Source organism: Pteronotus mesoamericanus, unplaced genomic scaffold (genome assembly GCF_021234165.1).
Source record: "Pteronotus mesoamericanus isolate MK-2021 breed Mesoamerican mustached bat unplaced genomic scaffold, CSHL_Meso_final contig_24, whole genome shotgun sequence".
Lineage (NCBI taxonomy): Eukaryota > Metazoa > Chordata > Mammalia > Chiroptera > Mormoopidae > Pteronotus > Pteronotus mesoamericanus.
The window spans coordinates 13,720,871-13,741,666 of NW_026555100.1; the positions used below are offsets into that span (position 1 = coordinate 13,720,871).

General features: G+C 35.3%; 1 protein-coding gene across 2 annotated transcripts in view; it reads right to left on the minus strand.

Annotated features, from left to right (window-relative positions):
- Positions 1-812: 812 nt before the first annotated feature.
- The window catches only part of REEP3 (receptor accessory protein 3), a 77,998-nt gene continuing 58,014 nt past the window's right edge, over positions 813-20,796 (minus strand). For both annotated transcript variants that reach the window (XM_054572729.1, XM_054572730.1), the window contains 5 exons: positions 20,496-20,616; positions 20,200-20,313; positions 10,808-10,955; positions 2,315-2,460; positions 813-1,622 (listed from right to left, as the gene is read on the minus strand). In XM_054572729.1, the coding sequence (XP_054428704.1) occupies positions 1,566-1,622; positions 2,315-2,460; positions 10,808-10,955; positions 20,200-20,313; positions 20,496-20,616 (586 nt within the window). In that variant the 3' untranslated portion in view covers positions 813-1,565. The remainder of the gene's footprint in view (positions 1,623-2,314; positions 2,461-10,807; positions 10,956-20,199; positions 20,314-20,495; positions 20,617-20,796) is intronic.

Sequence of the window (20,796 nt, forward strand, 5' to 3'; positions counted from 1 at the left end):
GAATGAATTTTTACTTGGTGTTACATATCAAGAATGTGAGATAATATAGAAAATATTTTAAGACTGTGTCAGAGAAAGGTCTGAATTACACGAAGGTACTCCTGAGTAAACATTTTGTTGCCTGCCAACACTCTGAGGCAGTCCTGAATATACACCGTCAGGCTGGTTTCGTTTCTTAAAAGGTAGAAAAGTCAAAGATCTTACAAATCTTTCTCATTGTTTTACTTTTGAACAAACAAGTATATTTATCAAGTAGATTACCTAAATAAGTTTAAATGTACAAATTTTATTACTGTCACTAAAACCATCACCAAATATGTTGACTTAAAGGTCATAATGTGTAGCTAACAATGCACCCTAAAAATGTCTCACAATCTAGTAACTCAAAAATATCTTGGATTAAAAAAATGATATTTTTCTAATATCTATTCTAGTAGCTACTAATATGTGTTATTAACAACATCCTCATTTTCCATTGGCAACTATCTTCAGGAAATTATTTCAGCCAGAAAAGAAATGATCCAAGTTATTCTAGTTAATGCCAGGTTTATAAATCAGCAGCACATATAAGTGCCAAGCTAGTGAATAGATTGGCTGTTAGATATTCTCATGAATTAGAGAAGACCTAAGTGCTATACTGGTCTCTGACTCTATTTCACAAAAGCTACCACTTTTAAAATCTGAGAATGTAACCAATGTTAATAAAAAGATGCTGAGTTCAACTACAATATATAGACAAATATAGAAAACTGGTTAATGACTTAAATAATTTCTTATCTGTAAAGAAGATAATTAAAACTGAATAATTAGCTGTATTTTTATACTATCAAAATCAAGCAAATTTAACAAATGGAACCCACAGGAAAAGAGATGATGTAATTCAAGGCATAAATTTGACTTGTCAGAGTATGACAAATAATAAAGATAGTGTCAGTAAAACTTAAAACGTACAGTCATAAAATAAGTAAACAATTTTCAAGTGTGCAAAACTAGTCAGGAATAAAAGTGCTATGTGGATACCTGGTTTTCAAACATCTGTTTTGAAAACTTTCAGCTGATGGTGGAAACACTACAAAGTATTAAAAAAGTAAAAATTTAAAGTATAAAACATACTTTATCTCACATTATGCCCTGTGCTATCACTGCTGGATTAGAGGCCTATTTAATTACTATCTCCATGTGATAGCTATAACATAAATGGCAGTAAACAATACAATAACACAAAGACTGATGTATCTTGAACCATAAAAAGACTCTTTTCAAGTATACTGTGGGTATGTGCTTCCTCTTATATCCCAGGCATTCCATGTTTCTGATGAATTTAAAAACAGGTAACACAATTTTCTATTATTTCTGATATATATATTTTGCATAACTACCTTTAGTAGTCAACATTTGAAAGTAATTGTTAAAGAAATAAAAAAAGTATTTAAATTAAGGAAAATAAACCCTATCACCACCACAACTTAAAGAATTATTTTAATGTGTAAATCCTGAATATATAATGTTAGAAAAAAAATTGATGTATTAGCATAATTTGTCTAGGGACACTTGAAGTGTATATACTAAAAATACACCTGTGGTCTCTTCTTCACTTTATATTTTAGTGACCCATACCGCACCTGAAGAGAGAAATGTGTTATTATTACAAATTATATTATTACTTTTTGAAATTATATAAGATTTAATAGTTCATAATCACAGCAATAATTTTTAACTTTTCTGATAAAAAGAATATATCCTATAAATGTGTACTCAAAAGACAACACCATTTATATACTAAAAAATATAGATGGTTCCATGTTGGATATATGTTACAGATTATTATCCCTAATAACAGAAATACTAACTGTTATTACTTATGCTTTGCTTGGTACACTGCTCATAGTAATTAATCTGAGGCCATTTGCTGGAATCCTCCACTGCTTTCTGAGCACAAAGACAACATATAATTAATTATAGATAAATTTTTACTATTTAATCCTCATGTAGAGTTGGTTCAAAGCAAAACTAGGTAGCTAATTTTTTTGCTTTCTTTGCTTATGAGTAGGGCTGGCACTGGGTATTCATGACAGCCATATCATTTGCTATGCAAGAATACCATTTACCTATGTATAGTGGAAGACTAGGAATTTACCATTTTGAAAATTTTCAGAGATGCTAATATATCTGATCTGAATAAAGAATTTTAAATATAACTGTAGGTCTACCATTCCAAACCTTTATTTATGGGTCACTAATATCCTGAATGATATTGCAGCAGGGAAATCCTTTAATATTAATCATTAAGAAAACAGCTCTCTAATTGACTAACCTCTTTGCGGCCTTTCACGGTTTTCACAGATTTCATGCTTTGTGATCTTCGAAGCGCTTTGTGTGTTAACATCTCATCATCTGAATATGGCCCACTCGCTTCTTCATCTGTTTTCTCATCTCCGTCTTTCAGTGAAATTCCATAATCTAAATGAGTTGTCAAAACCAGCATGTTTTGGTTAAAAGATACCAGTCAGTGCCGCCTCTTAACTCTGCAGATCTCTGCATGGTCTGCATTTACTCGGTTACTCCTCTCCCTTTCTCATCTGTAATGCACTCCCTACCCTTCATCATTAATCTTTGCCCTTCGCACTATTCTAAATGAAGCTCACAACTCATTTCTTTCAGGAAGTTTTCCCTGATCATTCTTTTTTACTATGCATTTTTCAGAATAAAAATAATTATTTTAGTGTAGGTAACATTGATCTTGTTCAAAAGTCAAAGAATAAAAAGAGATACATAGTGAAAAATCTCTTTCTGCGTTTTTTCCTTTTCCTGAATTCTAAATAACCTAAGCAATTCTCTGTTTTAGTCTGTTGTTTGTACCTTTGACTTTAATTAGGAATTAGGGTTTTCCCCACATCATGTGTCAAAACTGTTGTCAATATTGGGAATGGCAGGGTGAACTTACGGAGTCATATAAGACCCAAAAGAGCTAGAATTTTGGGCAAGTTAGGTTCACTGGGGGCAAGTGATACTGATGTTAAACCAACACTGCTGCAGCTGCTGACATAAAGCACAGACAGACAGGCTAGAGTAATTAAAAACACCACAGGCTATGGTGACAGATGTTAGTCAAAGAAAAGAGGCAGCACCAGAAAAGGCAGTAAGAGATTGTGCTTGTGTGCAAATAGGCTGCTCAGTGTAGCTACAAAGACTTAACATTAGCAAATATGCAAACTTCCAGGCAGTCAGGCTAATTACTGTCAGGAAGTCTGAGGGTATCCTGACATTGGGATTCAGGGACCAGAACGTTCCTATTCCTGAAGCAGATGTTCTCAAATTTTAGCCGATTATTAGTCACCTGGGGAACTTGTTAGTTAATACAGATTGCTGGGCCGGAGGTGAACTGAGAATCTAACTTGTTTTTAACAAATTCCCAGTTGATGCTTATGCTATTGGCTTAGGGCTTACACCTTGAGACCCACCGCCTGGAAGGGGCAAAAGAGGGACCCAAGTCTAAGGGAACCAGAACTAGGTTCCTAGGGGAACTAGGCAGGTTATAAAGACAGAGGTGAGGTTACAAGTTCCCATGAAATTTCAAACTCTATTAAAAAGGAACAAAATTCCTGAATCTTAAGGGGAGAAAAAAGTAGCAGATTTTCCAGGATCAGAATGGGACAAAAAATGGATTTCTTGCATATGAAGAAAAATATACTAAATAAATGTTCATTAATCTGCTCTCCCAGGACATGTGTAACTTAAGACTCACTAAGCAAACCACAAAGGATTTTAATAAGCTTCTCAGTCTCATAATAAGATAAACATCTTTGTATAATAAGCAAGCACATAATAAGATAAACATCTTTCTATATTAAGCTAGTACAATTTTATGCTGCCAGACTTGTAGGCTAGAGATTAGGAAGGATTCAAGAGTAGAATCAGTCGTTATTGAGGCCGAGTTCCTTTGTTTTCCTGCAGTCCAAGTGAGTGTGTTCCAGGGAGAAGAGACAGCATGTGCAAAGGCGGTAGGGCAGGGGAAGCATGACCGCTTGGAAGAACCGTGAGGAGGCCTGTTGCCTGGGGAACGGATAGAGAAACACTTGTGGTGCAATATTAAGTGGGGAAAAAATGTACGTGTAGAAACAAATGAAGAAAAAACATAAAAGCGAAACCATGGCATCTCTTGGAAGTGGGCTTTTGGGTGATTTTACGTTCATTTATCCTTTAAAAAAATTTGCCAAATATTTATTTTAAAAATTGTATTACTTCTGCCTGCCCTGGCCAAGTAGCTCAGGTGGTTACAGTGTCACCCCGATACACCAACATTGCTGTTTTGATCTCTGGTCAGGGCACATACAAGAAGCAACCAATGAATGTATAAGTAAGTGGAATAACAAATTATGTTTCTCTCTCTCTCTAAAACAAATAAAAAATTAAAAAATTATATTACTTCTACAATTGGGGACAATAAACTAGAACAAATCTTTTTAGGTTATCATTTCTAGATTTTTCTCTATTGTTACTGCCTACATAATATTCTCAATCCTAATCTCAAAAACCTAAGAGAAAACAGAGAATGAGGAATTAAGAGAGTCAGAACAGAAGCATCTATGACCAGAAAGTTCTATAAATCCACAAATGAAGCATAAGACTATACAGTTCAAAAAACATGGCCCTTGCTATTTTAATTGCCTCTTGTTTTATATGATTAGAATTGGAATTTCAATCATAAAATGATTATATATAAATCTTATTCTTTGTTTCCTAATGTCAGTTCAAAAAACCTTATTAGCTTTCTAATTATAGTTTCAGTGAAAGTGATGACGTCATTCTTCCCTCTACAGATATTTTTAAAAATTCTACTATGTGTGAGGCAGTGTGTTAAATCACAGAGATAAAATGATGAGAAAAACACAACTGTCGTTTTCTACCCTAAGAAACTTATAGTTCCATGGGCCAATGGGGGAAATGGACTCTACTGGGCCTTACAGTCCTATAAGACAGCAGTCCCCAACCTTTTTTGGCACCAGGGACAGGTTTCATGGAAAACAATTTCTCCACGGTGGGGTGGTGGGTGGGCGGGCGGTGGAGGGACAAAAGGCGGAGCTCAGGCGGTAATGCCAGTGAAGCTCGGCTCTCCTGCCCGCTGCTTCCCTCCTGCTGTGCGGTGGGGTTCCTAACAGGCCACTGACATACCAGTCTTTGCCCCTGCGGGTTGGGGACCCCTGCTGTAAGAGATGCCACCGGTAGAAGACAAAAACAAAGTGCTATGGGAGCATACAGTAAGAGAATTAACTTAGTCTGGGGTGGGGGAGTTGGTAGTGAAAGAAGACTTCTTGTCGGAGGTGGTTACTAAGCCAAATCCTGTAAGGCTTATGATTCTATATGGCGAGCACATGCTGGAGTGGGAACAAGTCCAGGGAGCTAATACACCACATGTTATTGAGTTTTGATTTCCTCAGACAGCAATGGGGAGCCACTGAAGCATGTTAAAAAGAAGGGTGACATGATTAGATTTGGGTTCTTTAGAAGATTCTTCTTACACTTCAGGGAGAATAAGTCAGAGGTGGATGAATCTGAAAGAGTGAAGTTACTGCAGTATGGGAGGTCAGAGATGACAAAGTCCAAGGGGTGAGGACAGAGAAGGTAGCCAAATTTGGGGGCTGGAATGACTAAGTTTAATTTAGCAACTAGTAAACCAATCCCTGCATCCAAAAGAGAGGAGTCAAGCCAAATATCCTCATTAAAATACACATTTTCTATTCCCCTTAATACCTGGAAATGAGTATGTATGAAAATTTTGCTGTGAGTGCTGGAAATAATGTTGATCAATGTTATGCGAGTATTTAAAAGTCTATGGAGAAGAGGGAAACCTGAGATTAGGAGAGAAACCCAAATCTGGGTGCCAAATCAAGCGGGAACTCAGGGAGGTAGCTGGCTAAATGGTTTATGGTTCTGCCGGGCCCGGGCAAGGTAAAGCTAGTGGGATACTGCCGGCACCACACAAAGGCGTTGGGAAGGTCGGCTGCTTTACATCATCGATCTAGACTGGAGAGAGCACTCAGCATGGTGTCTTCCAGAGCATATTCCTGAGGAGCAGTGGCAGGGGACCAAAGAATGAGGAGCCTGTGCTGCCGGGGCCTGGGCCAAGGCTGCCGCGGTTTGTCTAGCTTCAGCCCACAGCTCGGTAACCATTTTAGAAAACTAGCAGATTTTTTTGCAAAGTGACCTGATTTGATTCCGTTTGTACATCTTAGGGTTGGCATATTTTAAGTCTTCTCTCCTTATTATGATAATAGCCAATATTGATCCAACATTTAGCATGTACCAGGCACTTGTGTTTGCACGTATTAATGTAAATGCAGAATCACTGAAAGTTTGACTTGGGGAGAGCGTTAGCTACTGTGGAGGAAGGAGTCCTGACCCAAGTGAGGAGGAATGAGTACTTTGTCATCTATTAGTTGTGAAGCCCAGAGTGAGTCGTGCCTTTCTCTAGGTCTGTTTTCCTACCTGGTAAGGTGGTGGGATAGAGGAGATGATGCATCGGTGGCTGTGTCAATGCCAACCCTGAGCCAGCTGTCTGGGCCCCTGTGTGAAGTGGGAGTCTGGGCCAGTGTGGGAGACGCCACAGTCCGTCAGCAGCGCCTGCGCCGTGAGCACGGGCGCCGGGAGGAGGCATGTCACCTACTTGCCGTCTTTGACTAAAGCATCGCTGAGGTCCCTTCCTGCTCCAATTATTTGTATTCATGGTTCCAGCCCAACTGTCTCACTAAGTGTAGCCTCTTTATAAATTAAAAGAGTAAAAATTACTCTTTTAGGAGCCTTAAGTACCTCATTTCCGTCACTGAGTATGTATAGCCTTTAATAAGTAATTTAATCTCCTCAAGTCTCAGTTTATTCATTTACAAAGTAAAGATAAAATAGTGAACCTGCAAAGTCATCTTAAGGATTAAGTAAATATGTAAAGTACCTAAAACAAACAAAAAATCTCTTTATGTGCTGGTATTGAAACCATATTGAACCACTTGTAACTAATACGGGAGCAGCAGGTTCTCTGCAGAAAACATACTTCCACTTATCAAAATGTGATGTTCATTCAAGGCACGTGAACATCATGTTCAAAGCGTCCATTTCCTTCAAAGAAAGCATTTGCAGGGAGCTCTTTTTTCCCTGTAATGACAACATGCAAATTTAAATAATTTCATCAAAACAGAAGGGCTCCTATTGATATGGTAACCTCGAACTGCTTGGAGCAGGTCATGAAGAGCTTTCAAAAGGGATCCACTTTTCTTGATATTTGAGTTTGATGTGTGAACGATCAGAGCTTCTGAGATATGTGTATTGATTATACGAACCAGTAAACAGACTTTGCAATGTAAATGCAATTCCCACACTTAAAAACTAATCAATATTTTTTTCTTGAGAAGTTTTGGGAGTAAATGAAATAGAAAAATAATCATGATTAAAAAAATGAGTACTTAATTATTTTTCCAAAGGGAGAATGCTATTGTTTTATTTCTAATTTTGAGTAATAGGTTGAATTAAAAATATCATTAAAAATCTACCACTCAGATCTAAATACTGTTAATGTTATAGTAATGTCCTTCTAGACCCTCCACTATGTAGATACATTTGAAAAATAACTTTTACATATATTAATGTATTCTATCTACTAGATAATGTAATCTATCTATTATGTCTCTATAGTATAGGATTATAACACATGCTGTTTCATTGTTATTGTATATTCTCCCACAATCTGGTTGTTTTCATGTCAGTAAGTATAGATTAACTATTATTTTTCATGGCTAAAAACCACCTTTTTGCTCAACCATTTCCTTACATAATTGGTTTGTTCCAATGTTTTGTTACTGTAAACAATGAGATAAACATTCTTATACATATATCTTTGAACCCTTGTCTGATTATTTCCTTATGGCATATTTCTAGAAGTTTCTTGCTGAGTTAAAGAGAGTAAATTGTAATAATTATTGCCAGATTGTCATCCAAAAGGATTATTCCACTTTAAACTCTTAGAAGAAGTATATGAGAATGTTTGTTTTCCAACAATGCTTGCTGTGGTGGTTTTAAAACATGTCCACAAATTCTGACACTTCTCTCTTGGGACATTCACTGGATCTGGGAGCCTTCGGCTGCCGGTAAGAAGTCCAATGATCCTCAGAGACCACGCACAGACAGGGAAATGCTGGGGAAGGCTTAATTGTTAGCCAGCAGCTGTTTGACTCTCTCCAGCTCAAACAGCAGACATGTAAGTGAAGAAGCCTTTTAGATTATGACTCCAGCTCCAGCTGCTGTTTGGATGTAGATGCATAAGACCCTGGACAAAAACTGCCTTGCTGAACCCAATCACTTCCAGATTCCTTAACAAAACTACTGATCATGATTTTAAAAAAATTACTGTTTGGAGCTGATTTATTTTGCAGCAACAGACAACTAGGATAGTTACAATGCAAAGCACTATTAATTAAAATTTTTTTGCCAATCTGGTGAACAAAAATTACTATTATTATGATTTTAGTTTACTATTTCTTTGACTACCTGTAAGGCTAAATATCTTTTTCATGTATTGATTGGTCAGCTGTATTCTTTGATAAAATTGATGATAATTGGCTTGTAAGGGTTCTTAGATTGTTATAGTCTGAATCCTTTGCCTGTAACATGAAACAAAAATGTTTCTTAGAGTTGTTTTTATCATGTGGAGCTTTTCCCCCTATTTGGTAGTTTTATGTTTTTTTATTATTTTTTTAATCCTCACCTGAAGACATTTTTTCATTGCTTTTAGAAAGAGAGGGAGGAAGGGAGGGAGAGAGCAGAAAGGGGGGAAAGAGAGAGAGAGAGAGAGAAACATTGATGTGAGAGAGAAACATCAACCTTCTAAGCCTAGCAGTTATCCTAACGCCACTTTTTTTCTTTCATCCTCACCAGAGGGCATTTTGTCATTGGTATTTTTTCTTAGAGAGGGTGGGAGGAGGAGAGAGAGAGGGAGAGGTGGTGGGGGGAGAGAACGCGTGCTCGAGAGAAGTTGACATGAGAGAGAAACATCAACTGGTTGCCCTCTCCCATGTGCCCAGATCAGGGATTGAACCAACACCCAGGGTATGTGCCCTGGCCTGGAATCAAACCTGTGACCTTTCATTTTAGAGGACCATGCTCCAACCAGCTGAGCCACACTGGCCAGGGCTTAACGCCATTTTTTAAATCTGCCTTTCTACTACCAATCTGAGAGGTCACCTTCCTCATTTGATAAATTTCCATGTATATCTGGTCTCATGTCTCTCTAGATTATCTATTATTATCTTCTCTTCACCTATTCCTCTCCTGGGACCTACTTTACTAAAAATATCGTCAATAGAAAAAGTTTTGGTTTAATTTTTTCTTAAGGAAAGAAAGCTCAAATATATACTATTCTGTAGGAAACTGGGCAAAGTAATGCATATTAAAATTTTAATTTCATAACTGAACAAATACCCTTTTTGTACCGTACCACTTTGTATTTTATGTCTTTGTTTATTTCCATTTCATGGTTTGAACTAAACAAAAGAACTACATAGCACGTTATTATCTTAAAATATTTTTAGTCACACCATTTTAAATTTAATAGATGAATATCATAAAAATAATGTCAGGGGTCTTCCTATATAAAATCTTACTTTAATTGGAATATAATTATTAACCAATTCTAAGGTATAATTATGAATAAATTACTGATAAAGGAGTCAAATAACTAGTCCAAATCAGTTAAATAATACAGCAGACCCTATAAACAAAATCAGTATACCTGATTTTTAGGTGCATGTTAAGAAAATGCATATAGTAGAAACTACTTTTACATTATTTATGTATTAAGAATGATGGTTCAAAGTTCAATGGTTCCTCACCCTTAAGGATATTACTACCCTAATCAATGGTCAATGCTATAATTACTACCTCTGAGATATTATCTACCAACTTGGTAAAGTTATTTATTCTAAGGAGAACTTAGAAGAAGGGCCACTGTTTTTCCTCTATAAGAAGAGACTAGTATTTTATTTTTCAAATTGGTTTTAATTATAAAGGATGATTTTTAATCTTCCTCAAAAGAAATCTACCTGAAAAAATAAACCCAGCAAAAAACAAGATGAATTAGCCCTGTACCTTATGGACTTAATACATTAATAACACACGTCCCGAATATCTTAGTTCTTAGCTAAGCCTTGAGCTAAAACTTTCTTATATGTGACAAAATAACTAAAGAAGTATGTCTTTTTTATTTATGTATAAGATAACATTTTTAAAGATTAAAGTTTAGAATATATCAACTATGACATGCTCATAATTTACATTAGAATATGCCTACAAGTTAGTTCTTGAACTAGAAATACATGTAATTGCAACACAATTTCCATTGGAATAATCCTATTTTAAAATTGAGTCATCTTTTGTCACCTACTTAAAACTTTTTATCTCTTGAGTCAATATCCTTATTTGTTCACAGCACTTGCATTAAAGAATGTTTAATTATGAAACTCTGTAAGTTCATTATAGTTTAAGGAGAAAGAGTACTGACCACAGGTCAGAACTAGTACTAGTGGTGGTAACCACACCCATGGCTTCTAAAAATATATGGCAGTATAAAAGACGACTGCTACTTTCTTAGTTGGATTATCTCCAAAGTCAACAAAAGGCATGCACTAACTATAGTTAAGTGTAAAACTCAAAAATATAAGCTTAAATTTTGTCTGCCCAAATTCAGAGTTGCCAAGAATTTTTTTACTACACATCTTGACTCAAAATCCCAATTATGAAAGAATGAAATGTTAAAGGAGCACACCTGCTGATTCACTGGAGGCTGGCTTGCTTTTCTTTTTTGTTTCTGGTAGAGGCTGGTATGGTCTTTGTCCCACGTGCTCATCCCCTGGGATAGCTGTTAGATCGTGCATACTCAAACTCCGTAATCGCTCCGTTATTACCCCTTGGCTCTATTTAACAGAGAGGTGAGAAATCCAAGGAAAAAAAGTACACTTTTTACATTTTGCTTTATTTTCTTTATCACATATCTACCACGTATCCATCATCAAACAATTTTTAATGCATTTCAAAGTGAATTGTAAACATCAGTACATTCCAACCCCAAACATTTCAGGTTTATATTTAAAGTGTAAAAAAATGTATGACAAGCTTACCCTCAGGAGTAAATAGCACCCATAATTTTTATCTATCTTAAAGCTAGCACTTGGGAGTTAAGATTACGATTTAGAAAAACATTTTAAAGTAAGAGAGATACAGTTTTAAGCTAAACGAAGCCAGAAGTGGTAACATCGCTTACCTAGAACAGAGTGAAAAATAAATTTTAAAGCCTAACAATCTTGGATACAAAATGACAATCAGTTAACAAATGCATTATCTGGCAAGGCATATCTACTACTATACAATTTGACTTTAAGTCATCTTAACAATATGGTGGACACTAAACACATGTGGGTATTTACATTTAAATTATCTAAAAATAAATAAACTACAAATCTAGTTCCTTAATTGCACTAGCCACATTTCACATGCTCAACAGACACATGCGGCTAGTGGCTACTGTATTCGATAATGCAGATTTAGGACATTTCTATCACTGCAGAATGTTCAATGAGTACATCATTGCACAGCTCTGAAAGGAGTACTTCTGATACTTTCAAACACACCTAGATTTCCCCTCAAAGTATAAAGTTTTGTAAAGAAGAAAAAAAAATTACAAATTTACACACTGAAAATTTTCATGGCATTTAGATGATGCATTTCTTATTCCTGGCTGGATTAAAAATACTCTTTTAATGGTTTTTTTTTTACATTTATTTCTTCTTCTCACACATGTCAATTTATGACTACCTCTAGTTATAAAGTTACTGTAGAAACTTGTCCATAAATGTTTATCTCTAAATTCCAAAGTCTATGGCAATACAAACATTTGAGTATTACTGTTAACATGCATTTTACACTGAAGAAAAACATCTTCATTCAGCTAGCTACTCTGAGTTAGTGATCTACAATGTAGAAACCAAGCAAACATCTTACTCCACTTAAGCTTTGTAGTTATACTGTATTTTTTTTTAAATTGTGAAAAGGAATTATTAAGGGATCTATATCCTCAATAAAAATAACTGGCTTCCTCACATTTTTAAACATTCTTGACATGGTTTAATTCATTATACTTTTTTCCTCTTTATCAGCTATCATTTACTTACTAAGCAGATGGCTCACAGAAGATTTCAGACACATACTAAAAGGAAGTGACCAGTTGGTCGTCTGAAACAAATGCCTTGTTTTCTCAGAACCGTCATTTTCTTTATCCCACCTCTGTGTTTCTGTGCCCTCTCTCAAAAATTCTTGACTTTTACGTACTGTTAAACAAAGAATAAAAGGCATACTCATTCATCGATGATACCTTCTACTTGACTCAGGTACAATTTCCAAGTCTGGCTGTAACTCCCAAACGCTTACTCAAGATAGTACATCTCAGAATGTAAATGAGTCAAAGTGCCACTGAATCAGTCTAGCTTTGTATCATTCAAAAACTTTGGTATGTTTGAGTAAAATCAACTCGTTACTTAAGGCATTCCTCACAAATGAACTCACTGTTAGTTCTGTTGTTGTGCTGTGTATATTTTTCCTCCGGAACAAGGTTTTAATAAACTAGAGATGGATAAATCTTAGGATTCTATTCTTCTAACGTACCTGGTATGGAACTGATATTGAGCAGGTAATAATTAAACTACTCTTTTTATGCCTACTTTTTCATTACTCTTGATTGCTAGAGTTCTCCATAGACAGCAGCTTATTTAAACGTAAACACTTGCCTCTTTATGCAGAGAGGTTTAGTAGCGAACTACAGGTATGGTCATGGGTGATCTACATAGGTGGATTACACCATCCATCACAGGTTTGCTTCAGATTTAAAATGAAGGTAAGCAAGGACCTACTCTGAGGTATCTGGCTGATCTATTTACACCATAGATTTTAAAGTAGCTCTTGAGTAACCAACTGTATAGCCCTAAGTGTTATCAATCTCTTCAAGGTTTCACGAAAGACTAGGAAAAGCAAAAAAGGCCGAGTACCCCTTTTGAGGATCTCCAACACTTCAATGGCCATTATCACTTTGAAAAATCAAAACTTTCTGCTGTGTATTTTCTTATGGGCCCAAAATAGAGCAAATAAGGAAAGAAAATTAATGCAGTATTGTGAACTTAAAAAATATATATAAGTTTTAAGTGTTCAAACAGAGGTCTAATTATAAAATCATTACAGCTAAATGCAGATCTATTCCTTCCAGTTTTTATATCTTTAGCACAGTCTATTGATAAAGGAATTATGTTTGTAATAAAATAAGTAGAAATACTTCTCCTCTACTTCAGAATTCTAAATCACATGCATAATATGATTACAGATATGCAGGAGACAGGAGAAAATATGCAAAAATGAACAGTGTAATGTTCAGGCAGATGGGATGGGTGATTTTTTAATTTTTTCAACAATTTCTTTAATATTGTAAAATCAGTCATACTTGGTATAGTGAAATTTTAGTTGTAATGAGATGCATAATAAAAATTTCTGATTCATTTCCTACTCATTTTTCCTACATCTAATTCCTTGCTCTGTTAATTAAAAGAAAAACTTTATCGATTTTGAGGGCACATATAGGACATTATAGTCATTTGTCAACAACAATGTTAAGAGGTATTGAGGTTTTGTTCAAAGTAATAATGCTTTGTTTATTTTCTTCTATTTGCTCTATATAACATTAAGCCAAAAATATAAGAAAAATGAAGAAAGGTTCTAGTCAAGGAGGAAAATATGTGTGGAAACATCAGTCTTAGTTGATAAGGAGAGAGTTACCATCCATAAGGATATTCTATATCCCAGCATTTTACATCCTATTTTTGCAGAACTGTATGTACACTGTGTATGTTAAAAACAGTCCTATAAATCAAAGAGAAAGTAACAGAAAGATTATGATAAGAATGTAAAAGGCAAAGTAGTTAGGAAGTATCCTGTTGAATACTTTATATTAAGACTGGTCATTAGCAGAAATGTTCCTAAACCCTTCAGTGGCTCAAAGTTCTTAGGGTCTAAACTGGGGTGGGCCCAGAACACCCATTTAAGAAGCTGAGAACACCGTAGAGGTTGGCTGGATGGAAGGGCTGCATCCAGATCGAGCACTATGAAGCTCTGGGAACAATACTTCAGCTGAGAACAAGCCCCTGAGCTGTCTCCATACAGAGCTCTTATTTACAACCAAGGGCACCAGGACATCTGAATGTTACTCAAGTGTCTAGGTATGTGGCTGGCACGTGTAAAAAGGGACCCTGCGCATATGACTAATTCTAACTTTTTACACCCAAATAACTCTGCCTTTGTTGAAGCAACTGCATTTCGTGGTCAAACATCACATTAAAATTACTATATTTTGTGTTAAATAAGGGGAATTTACTGTGCTTTTCAGCATCTTTGTATAAAACATTTATTATTTTTACATTTTAATTAAGAGTTTAAAATTACAATTAGTAAAGCTTTATAAGCTTACAAGCATATAAACAATCTTTTACAGAACAATTCTTACTTTACTGTTCAATAATAAATAGCCATTAAACTCTAATTCTGTTGATCCTTGACATATTACATTATAATTGCAGATAAGGCTTAGTCCTAGTTTTTTTGGAAATCTCTTTTCCCTGTGGACATTCAACACTCTGATCAAGATCAGAATATAATTGACTGTATTTGCATTAAGTGAATATATTTTAGTGGTTTTAAGGTGAAACAATATATACTTATCAAAGAATATTTGTACAGACAAAAATACACAAAAGAAAAATTACTCATAATCTACCACTAAAACCACCTATACATATATCCTTTTAGCTTTTTCTGATTCATCATACTTTCAGAGCATCATAGTTTCTCAACTTCAGCACTATTGCTATTTTGGGCTGGATAATTTTTTGTTTTAGGGAAACTGTCCCGTGCATTGTAGGATATGAAGCAGCATCCCTGGCCTCTACCCACCAGGTGCCAGAAGCAGCTCCCCCTCCCTCAGTTGCGAGAACCCAAAATGTCTCCAGACACTTACAAATGCCCATTGGAAGGCAAAATCAGCCACACTGAGAACCATCCTTAGAGATATAAGGGGTTTTAAAAGTCAGGTTTCACCCCTTTGTTTTATAGGAAAGAAAATTTATATTTAAGATCAGTGCAGATTTGTCTAAAATCCAATGGTTAATTCACAGCAGAATCAGGGCTAAAAAATGCAGATAAATTGTCTGCTAGAGAATTCCATGTTCATTATAACATTCTGATTCCTAGATGATAGGAAAATAGCATGACCTTTTTTTCCCATTGTCTGAACAATTGCTTTTTTAAAAAAAATACTAATAAGCAGTTAAATATCATCAAATAGCAAGTACTGGTAAGTATAAATATCATCAAATGCCACTGAAATAGCAAGATGTCAGGATCTTTGACCTAATCATGAACACTTAAAGTCAACTGGAGTTCATCAATTTTACCTGTAAGGCTCTAATTTCTGTGATAACTGATTTTTTGAAAATAATATCTGCTGAAGAATTCACCCAAGGCTGCCAGAGAGAAACCTACGAGGTGGTTAATATGACTGGCAGTAGTGTTGTTCATCTGTACACAAGCCACCTGCATTTCTCACGTGAAAAGCTATGGAATGTTGAACATCCTCAGCAAAATCCTTGAAAGTCCTTCATATGTTTATGCTTCGCTCAGCCAAAATAAACTTGTACGCTGACCTTGTGAACAGATGCCTGGTAATGAGGTCATAGAACTGAGTAACATTTTCAGAAAATTGCTTTACGGTGCAATAAATCCTCTGATTAAATTCCTGTTTTCCTCTTGAACATGCTCTGGCAGTTCAACCTGGGAAACCTAGTCAGGGGCATTACCAATATTTAAAGGTCACACCAAGGGTCCCAATATTTTTAGTCTAAAAGATATTTTTAACAAACTACATGTTATAAAATTTTAAAATAATTCTCAAGTCTTACTACTGGCTTTCTTGCAGTTTTTCCTCAATCTTGACCTATTTCTTATTTCAGTTTCAATTTATTCCTTGGTATGAAGTGTCTGGTTCAGTGATTCTTCCATCACAGTGTCTTTTTTTGATATCTCCAGAGATGAAATTAATTTCACCTACTTTAAAATAGGTCCAGTACTACTTGAAGAAAATAGTGTTACCACTACGTTATGTTCAGCATATTTAACAAATATTTCTAATGAATAAAATCCAGAAGAGTGGAAGTGAACCTTCCTGTGCCCACACTGAGAGTGGCAACGGCTACCTCACATGCAGTGATCTTGCTAACAAAAGGATAAAGGCATTACAAGCAAGAAGGAAATATTCCATAATGAATTCCAATTATGGGGCAAGTGCTTGTTTCGCAGTGTAACTTAGATGATTTTATGCTCTGTTTCCTGCCTCTGAAGGGAGGAGGTGGTTTCAAGTTGTTGAATATATAAATAATAACAAACAATCACAAAAAGAGACAGAGGAATATAGGTATAGGATTGCTTTTATAGCCTTTCTACAGAAAGGTGTTTCTGTGACAAAATGCTGATTTTGATAATGAAGGGCAAGGGAGGCTCTTAGGAACCAATGATGAGATAGAATTTTCACTGAGTGAATACAGACACTTAGCCTGTGAGGGCAGAGACTGCATCCATCTTATTCATTGCTGCATCCCCAGCACCTACCATATAGTAGGTATTAAATAAATGAATGTTGAATAAATATATAGGATCCTAATACTGATGGCAGAAAAGCACAAAATAAAAATAAATGATGAGAGGATAAGAATAAGATAATATATTGGGGATTTCTGATTCCCTACATAAAGAGTTTGGGAGTAGTAAGCCTAAGTCATAATACAATAAACATTCCACAAAAGGGTCATGAAACACAGGAGGGTGCCTCACAAAATAGGAGGATTATAAACTATATTTAAGTGAGGAGAAAAAAAAAGGGATCTGTATGCTTCTGTATTTCCCAAAACAATGTTCTAAAATGTCTGTATTTTATAAACAATTTTTCAAGTTGAAATTTAAGTTTTAGTTTTTCACTGCAGAATCATAAGGAATGATGCTTTTAAACGTGAAAAATTCAGAAAGCACCTTCTTTGGGGTGTAAACAAATACAAGCCCTTGGTCCCATTCTCCTCTCAATTGCCCTGTAGGCAACCAGTTAACACCCTCTACTTTCCTAGATGGCAGATGAGGATTTTAACCCTCTTTTACCTCCTATTCTTTTTCCTTCATCCTTCCAATAGAGAAAAATCACAGTTGCAATCCACAATGTGTCCTCATGATTATGATGTAAATGCTATTCATTGCTGAACTGAGTTCCTTTTATTATTATTATATTTCCTTTCTTCTATATTGTAAATTTTGCCAGAGTTACAATGACCCCTTCTTCATATTTCATTTGCTTAGTTGTCCAATGCTCTCCTTCTTCACGTGGCCTCCACTACATTTCCCACAGTGCTCAGGGCAGAGGTGCAGCTGCCACCTACAGCCAGCGTGGCCTCTGACTGGTCACAGCATGTGCTGAATGACTTAAGTATCATTCCTGCACAGCATTAAACCTATCAGATACTCTCATCTCCATACTTTTCCCAGAGACACCGATTCTGGCAACCTTTGCCCACCACATCCAATTCTAGCTGGCTGTCCTCTGGAGTGTAGTGCTCATTCTGGGAATTCCTGTCACCTTTCTTCTGTGGTGGATACCCAACTTCCCAGGTCCCATGGGTTTTCCTTGATCATGGATTATTCCCTAATTTGGCAAAGAATACCCACCCCTGACATAGGATGCACAAGAGGTTCAGTTTTGTGACTATGCATGCTTAAAATACAAAAATACAATAAAAGGTGATACGATAAAATACAGAAATAAATTTAAGGTGACATGTGACTGAGAGCTTGACTGTTTCAGAATTTGAGGGTGAAAATCATTATGGTATCTTGGGTAGTACCAGTCTTCTATCTTCAAGCTTCCATTGCCACTAGTTAGAAATTGACATCTTTCTGATTCTAGATCATTTGAATGTGACACATTTTTTTCACTTGGAATCTTTAAAAATTCCTTCCTTATCTCTGGTGTTTTGGAATATTTTACTGTGTATAATGTACACTTATGTTTTTAGCCCAAACTTTCAGGAAAATAATCTTTCATTTTAATTTTTAAATTTATTTATTTACTTATATTTAGTAACAAAACCAATTATTGTATTCCAGGATATTATTTTACATATGGATATTGTTACTGCTTTCTAGAGTTACACTTTTAGCACATAAGCATAAATAAAAGAATTAAAAAGATTTATACAGATATGGAATTTGTACTACCTACATATAATGTACATCCTTATTTTTCCCTCAAAAATTTGGGCAAAAAAGAGCATATTATACACAGCATAATACGGTAATAACCTTGTTTAGGAGTAGATCCACTTAGTCTTTTTTTAAAAAAGATTTTATTTGTTTATTTTTAAAGAGAGGGGAAGGGAGGGAAAAAGAGAGGGAGAGAAACATCAATGTGTGCTTGCCTTTCACGCGCCCCCAACTGGGGACCTGGCCCACAACCCAGGCATGTGCCCTGACTGGGAATCGAACCAGTGACCCTTTGGTTCACAGGCCGACACTCAATCCACTGAGCCACAACAGCCCGGGCTTAGTTGTTTTTTACATTCATTGTGCTGGGTACTTTCTGGGCTCATTCAATATGGAGATTCATGTCCTTCGGTTCTGAGAAATATTATTGTATTATTTCTTTGATAATTGTATCTGTTGTCTCTTGGTAGCATTCCTACTTGTTGAATGTTGGATCTCCCGGATGATCTTTTTCAGTAGATAAGGAAATCAGAAATGTGTTTTCATTAAGTGAGAAAAACACAAATGTACTTCTTCTAAAATGGAAAATAGTCCTTAAATAAGCTGAGTACATAGATATTTTAGTATTTGTTTATACTTTTAAAAAGCCTTCAAAAGCCAATAATAGGCAATCTATACTAAAGTGCTGGTAATCAATAGTGCTGTATAGTTACTGTTTCTACTTAATTCTCAATGTATCACTTCTAGTATATAACATCAACTTTTTATCTTTTTGATCGTATTAATTGGGCTATCTGAGCCAAAGATCATTCTGAAAAGAGAAGACTCATTTTAGGAATTCCATTTGACATTTTTCATCCTTTCACCATTACTATTTTATAAAATCACTGTTTAACTAGAATATTTATTTCCATAGCACTGTTGTCTTAGTTCAAGATAACTAAATTGAAAAAGCCTAACTCAAAAGCTAGAATACTGTTTAGTCTCAATTTAACTTAATAGCAACAAACTCAAATTTTCCCTTGAACTGAGACAGATATTACTGGGCTTCTACTATGCTCTCACAGATAGGTATGTTATCCCCATTTTACACACGAAGCAACTAAAAAATACAGAAGTTAAGTAAATTGCAGATGGTTATTTAGAAAGTCACACTCAGCACTTTTTGGGTCTGAAGCCTGTTTTCTTTCCATATGCTACACACCAAAATCAACTATGCTATCGCATTTAAAATAAACCACACTAATTACTACATGCAAAGAAATCCAAAAGCCACAATGCAAGTTTTCACAGAGGCACTCATTTGATAACTTGGCTTGCAAAACACAACACATGACATTAGTATTGGCTAAGGAAAAATCTCAAATTTTAAAAACAGAATTTTTTCATGCCTTATTTTGAATAATCAGTTACCTCAAATTGGTTGAAGTAGGGGTGCAGAAGTAAGCCAGAAATCCTACCAAGTTATTGCCACCGAGAGAGAACACCAGAGACAGAGAAAGAAAGATTGGTCATGTTTACTCACAGTGATTTACTCAAACTATTTTAAGGTTATAAAGTAGAAAAGTTATGACAAAATGACATTTCCTGGTATGTTTTACTTATTAACTAGATCTCATTTTGTGCTCAATTAAGAGTTTCAAAATGCTTAGTTATAGAAAATACATAAAAATGCTTGTAAAATTAGGTACTTGTTCTTTCCAGTATTACGAAAATATACAGAAAGCAAAATTCTGCCAACATTTTGTAATGATCCGACAAAAAAGCCATCCTACTTTATCTGTTGACCTAAGGTGCCATTGGATAAAAAATGAAATAAAAAATTACCTTCACTGCTGCAGTAACAGCAGCAGTAGCTGCTAAGTTTAAACCTTGCCGCCCAAAGTTTACCATCGTCTCATAGCCTCGTTCCTTTGCTTGTACAATATAATCATCAATCTCCTAGATAAAAAACCCCAAACACATAGATATTAATTTTACTTAAGCATAGTGCCCAGAAGCCAAAAAATAGTACTTCCCCCCAATATAACCATTTCACAAATTTTATAGCAAAAAAGCACAAAATATGTATGATGATATACATTTCTAACAAATGATTTGTGAAAATAATTTATGTATCTTACCCTTTCCTTTGAAGAAAGAAGTGGATGAAGCAATTTTCTATATATTAAACTTGCTCCCTTGGTATAAGGAGAAAGTAGCCATATGACAAAAGCAATCTTAAGTTCATAGTACAGGGGGAACCTAACAAGAAAAATTTGAAAAAAAGAAAAAAAGCCTGTGAAAACAAACTACAGACAAAAGAGCAAATAACAAAAAACTAAAAAGTTCAAACAACTCAATTTCATTAATTATAGATCAGTTAACGCAAGAGCAACCTGATCCATGCAGAGATTCACACCTTCTAGTCAAGATTCTTCAGTT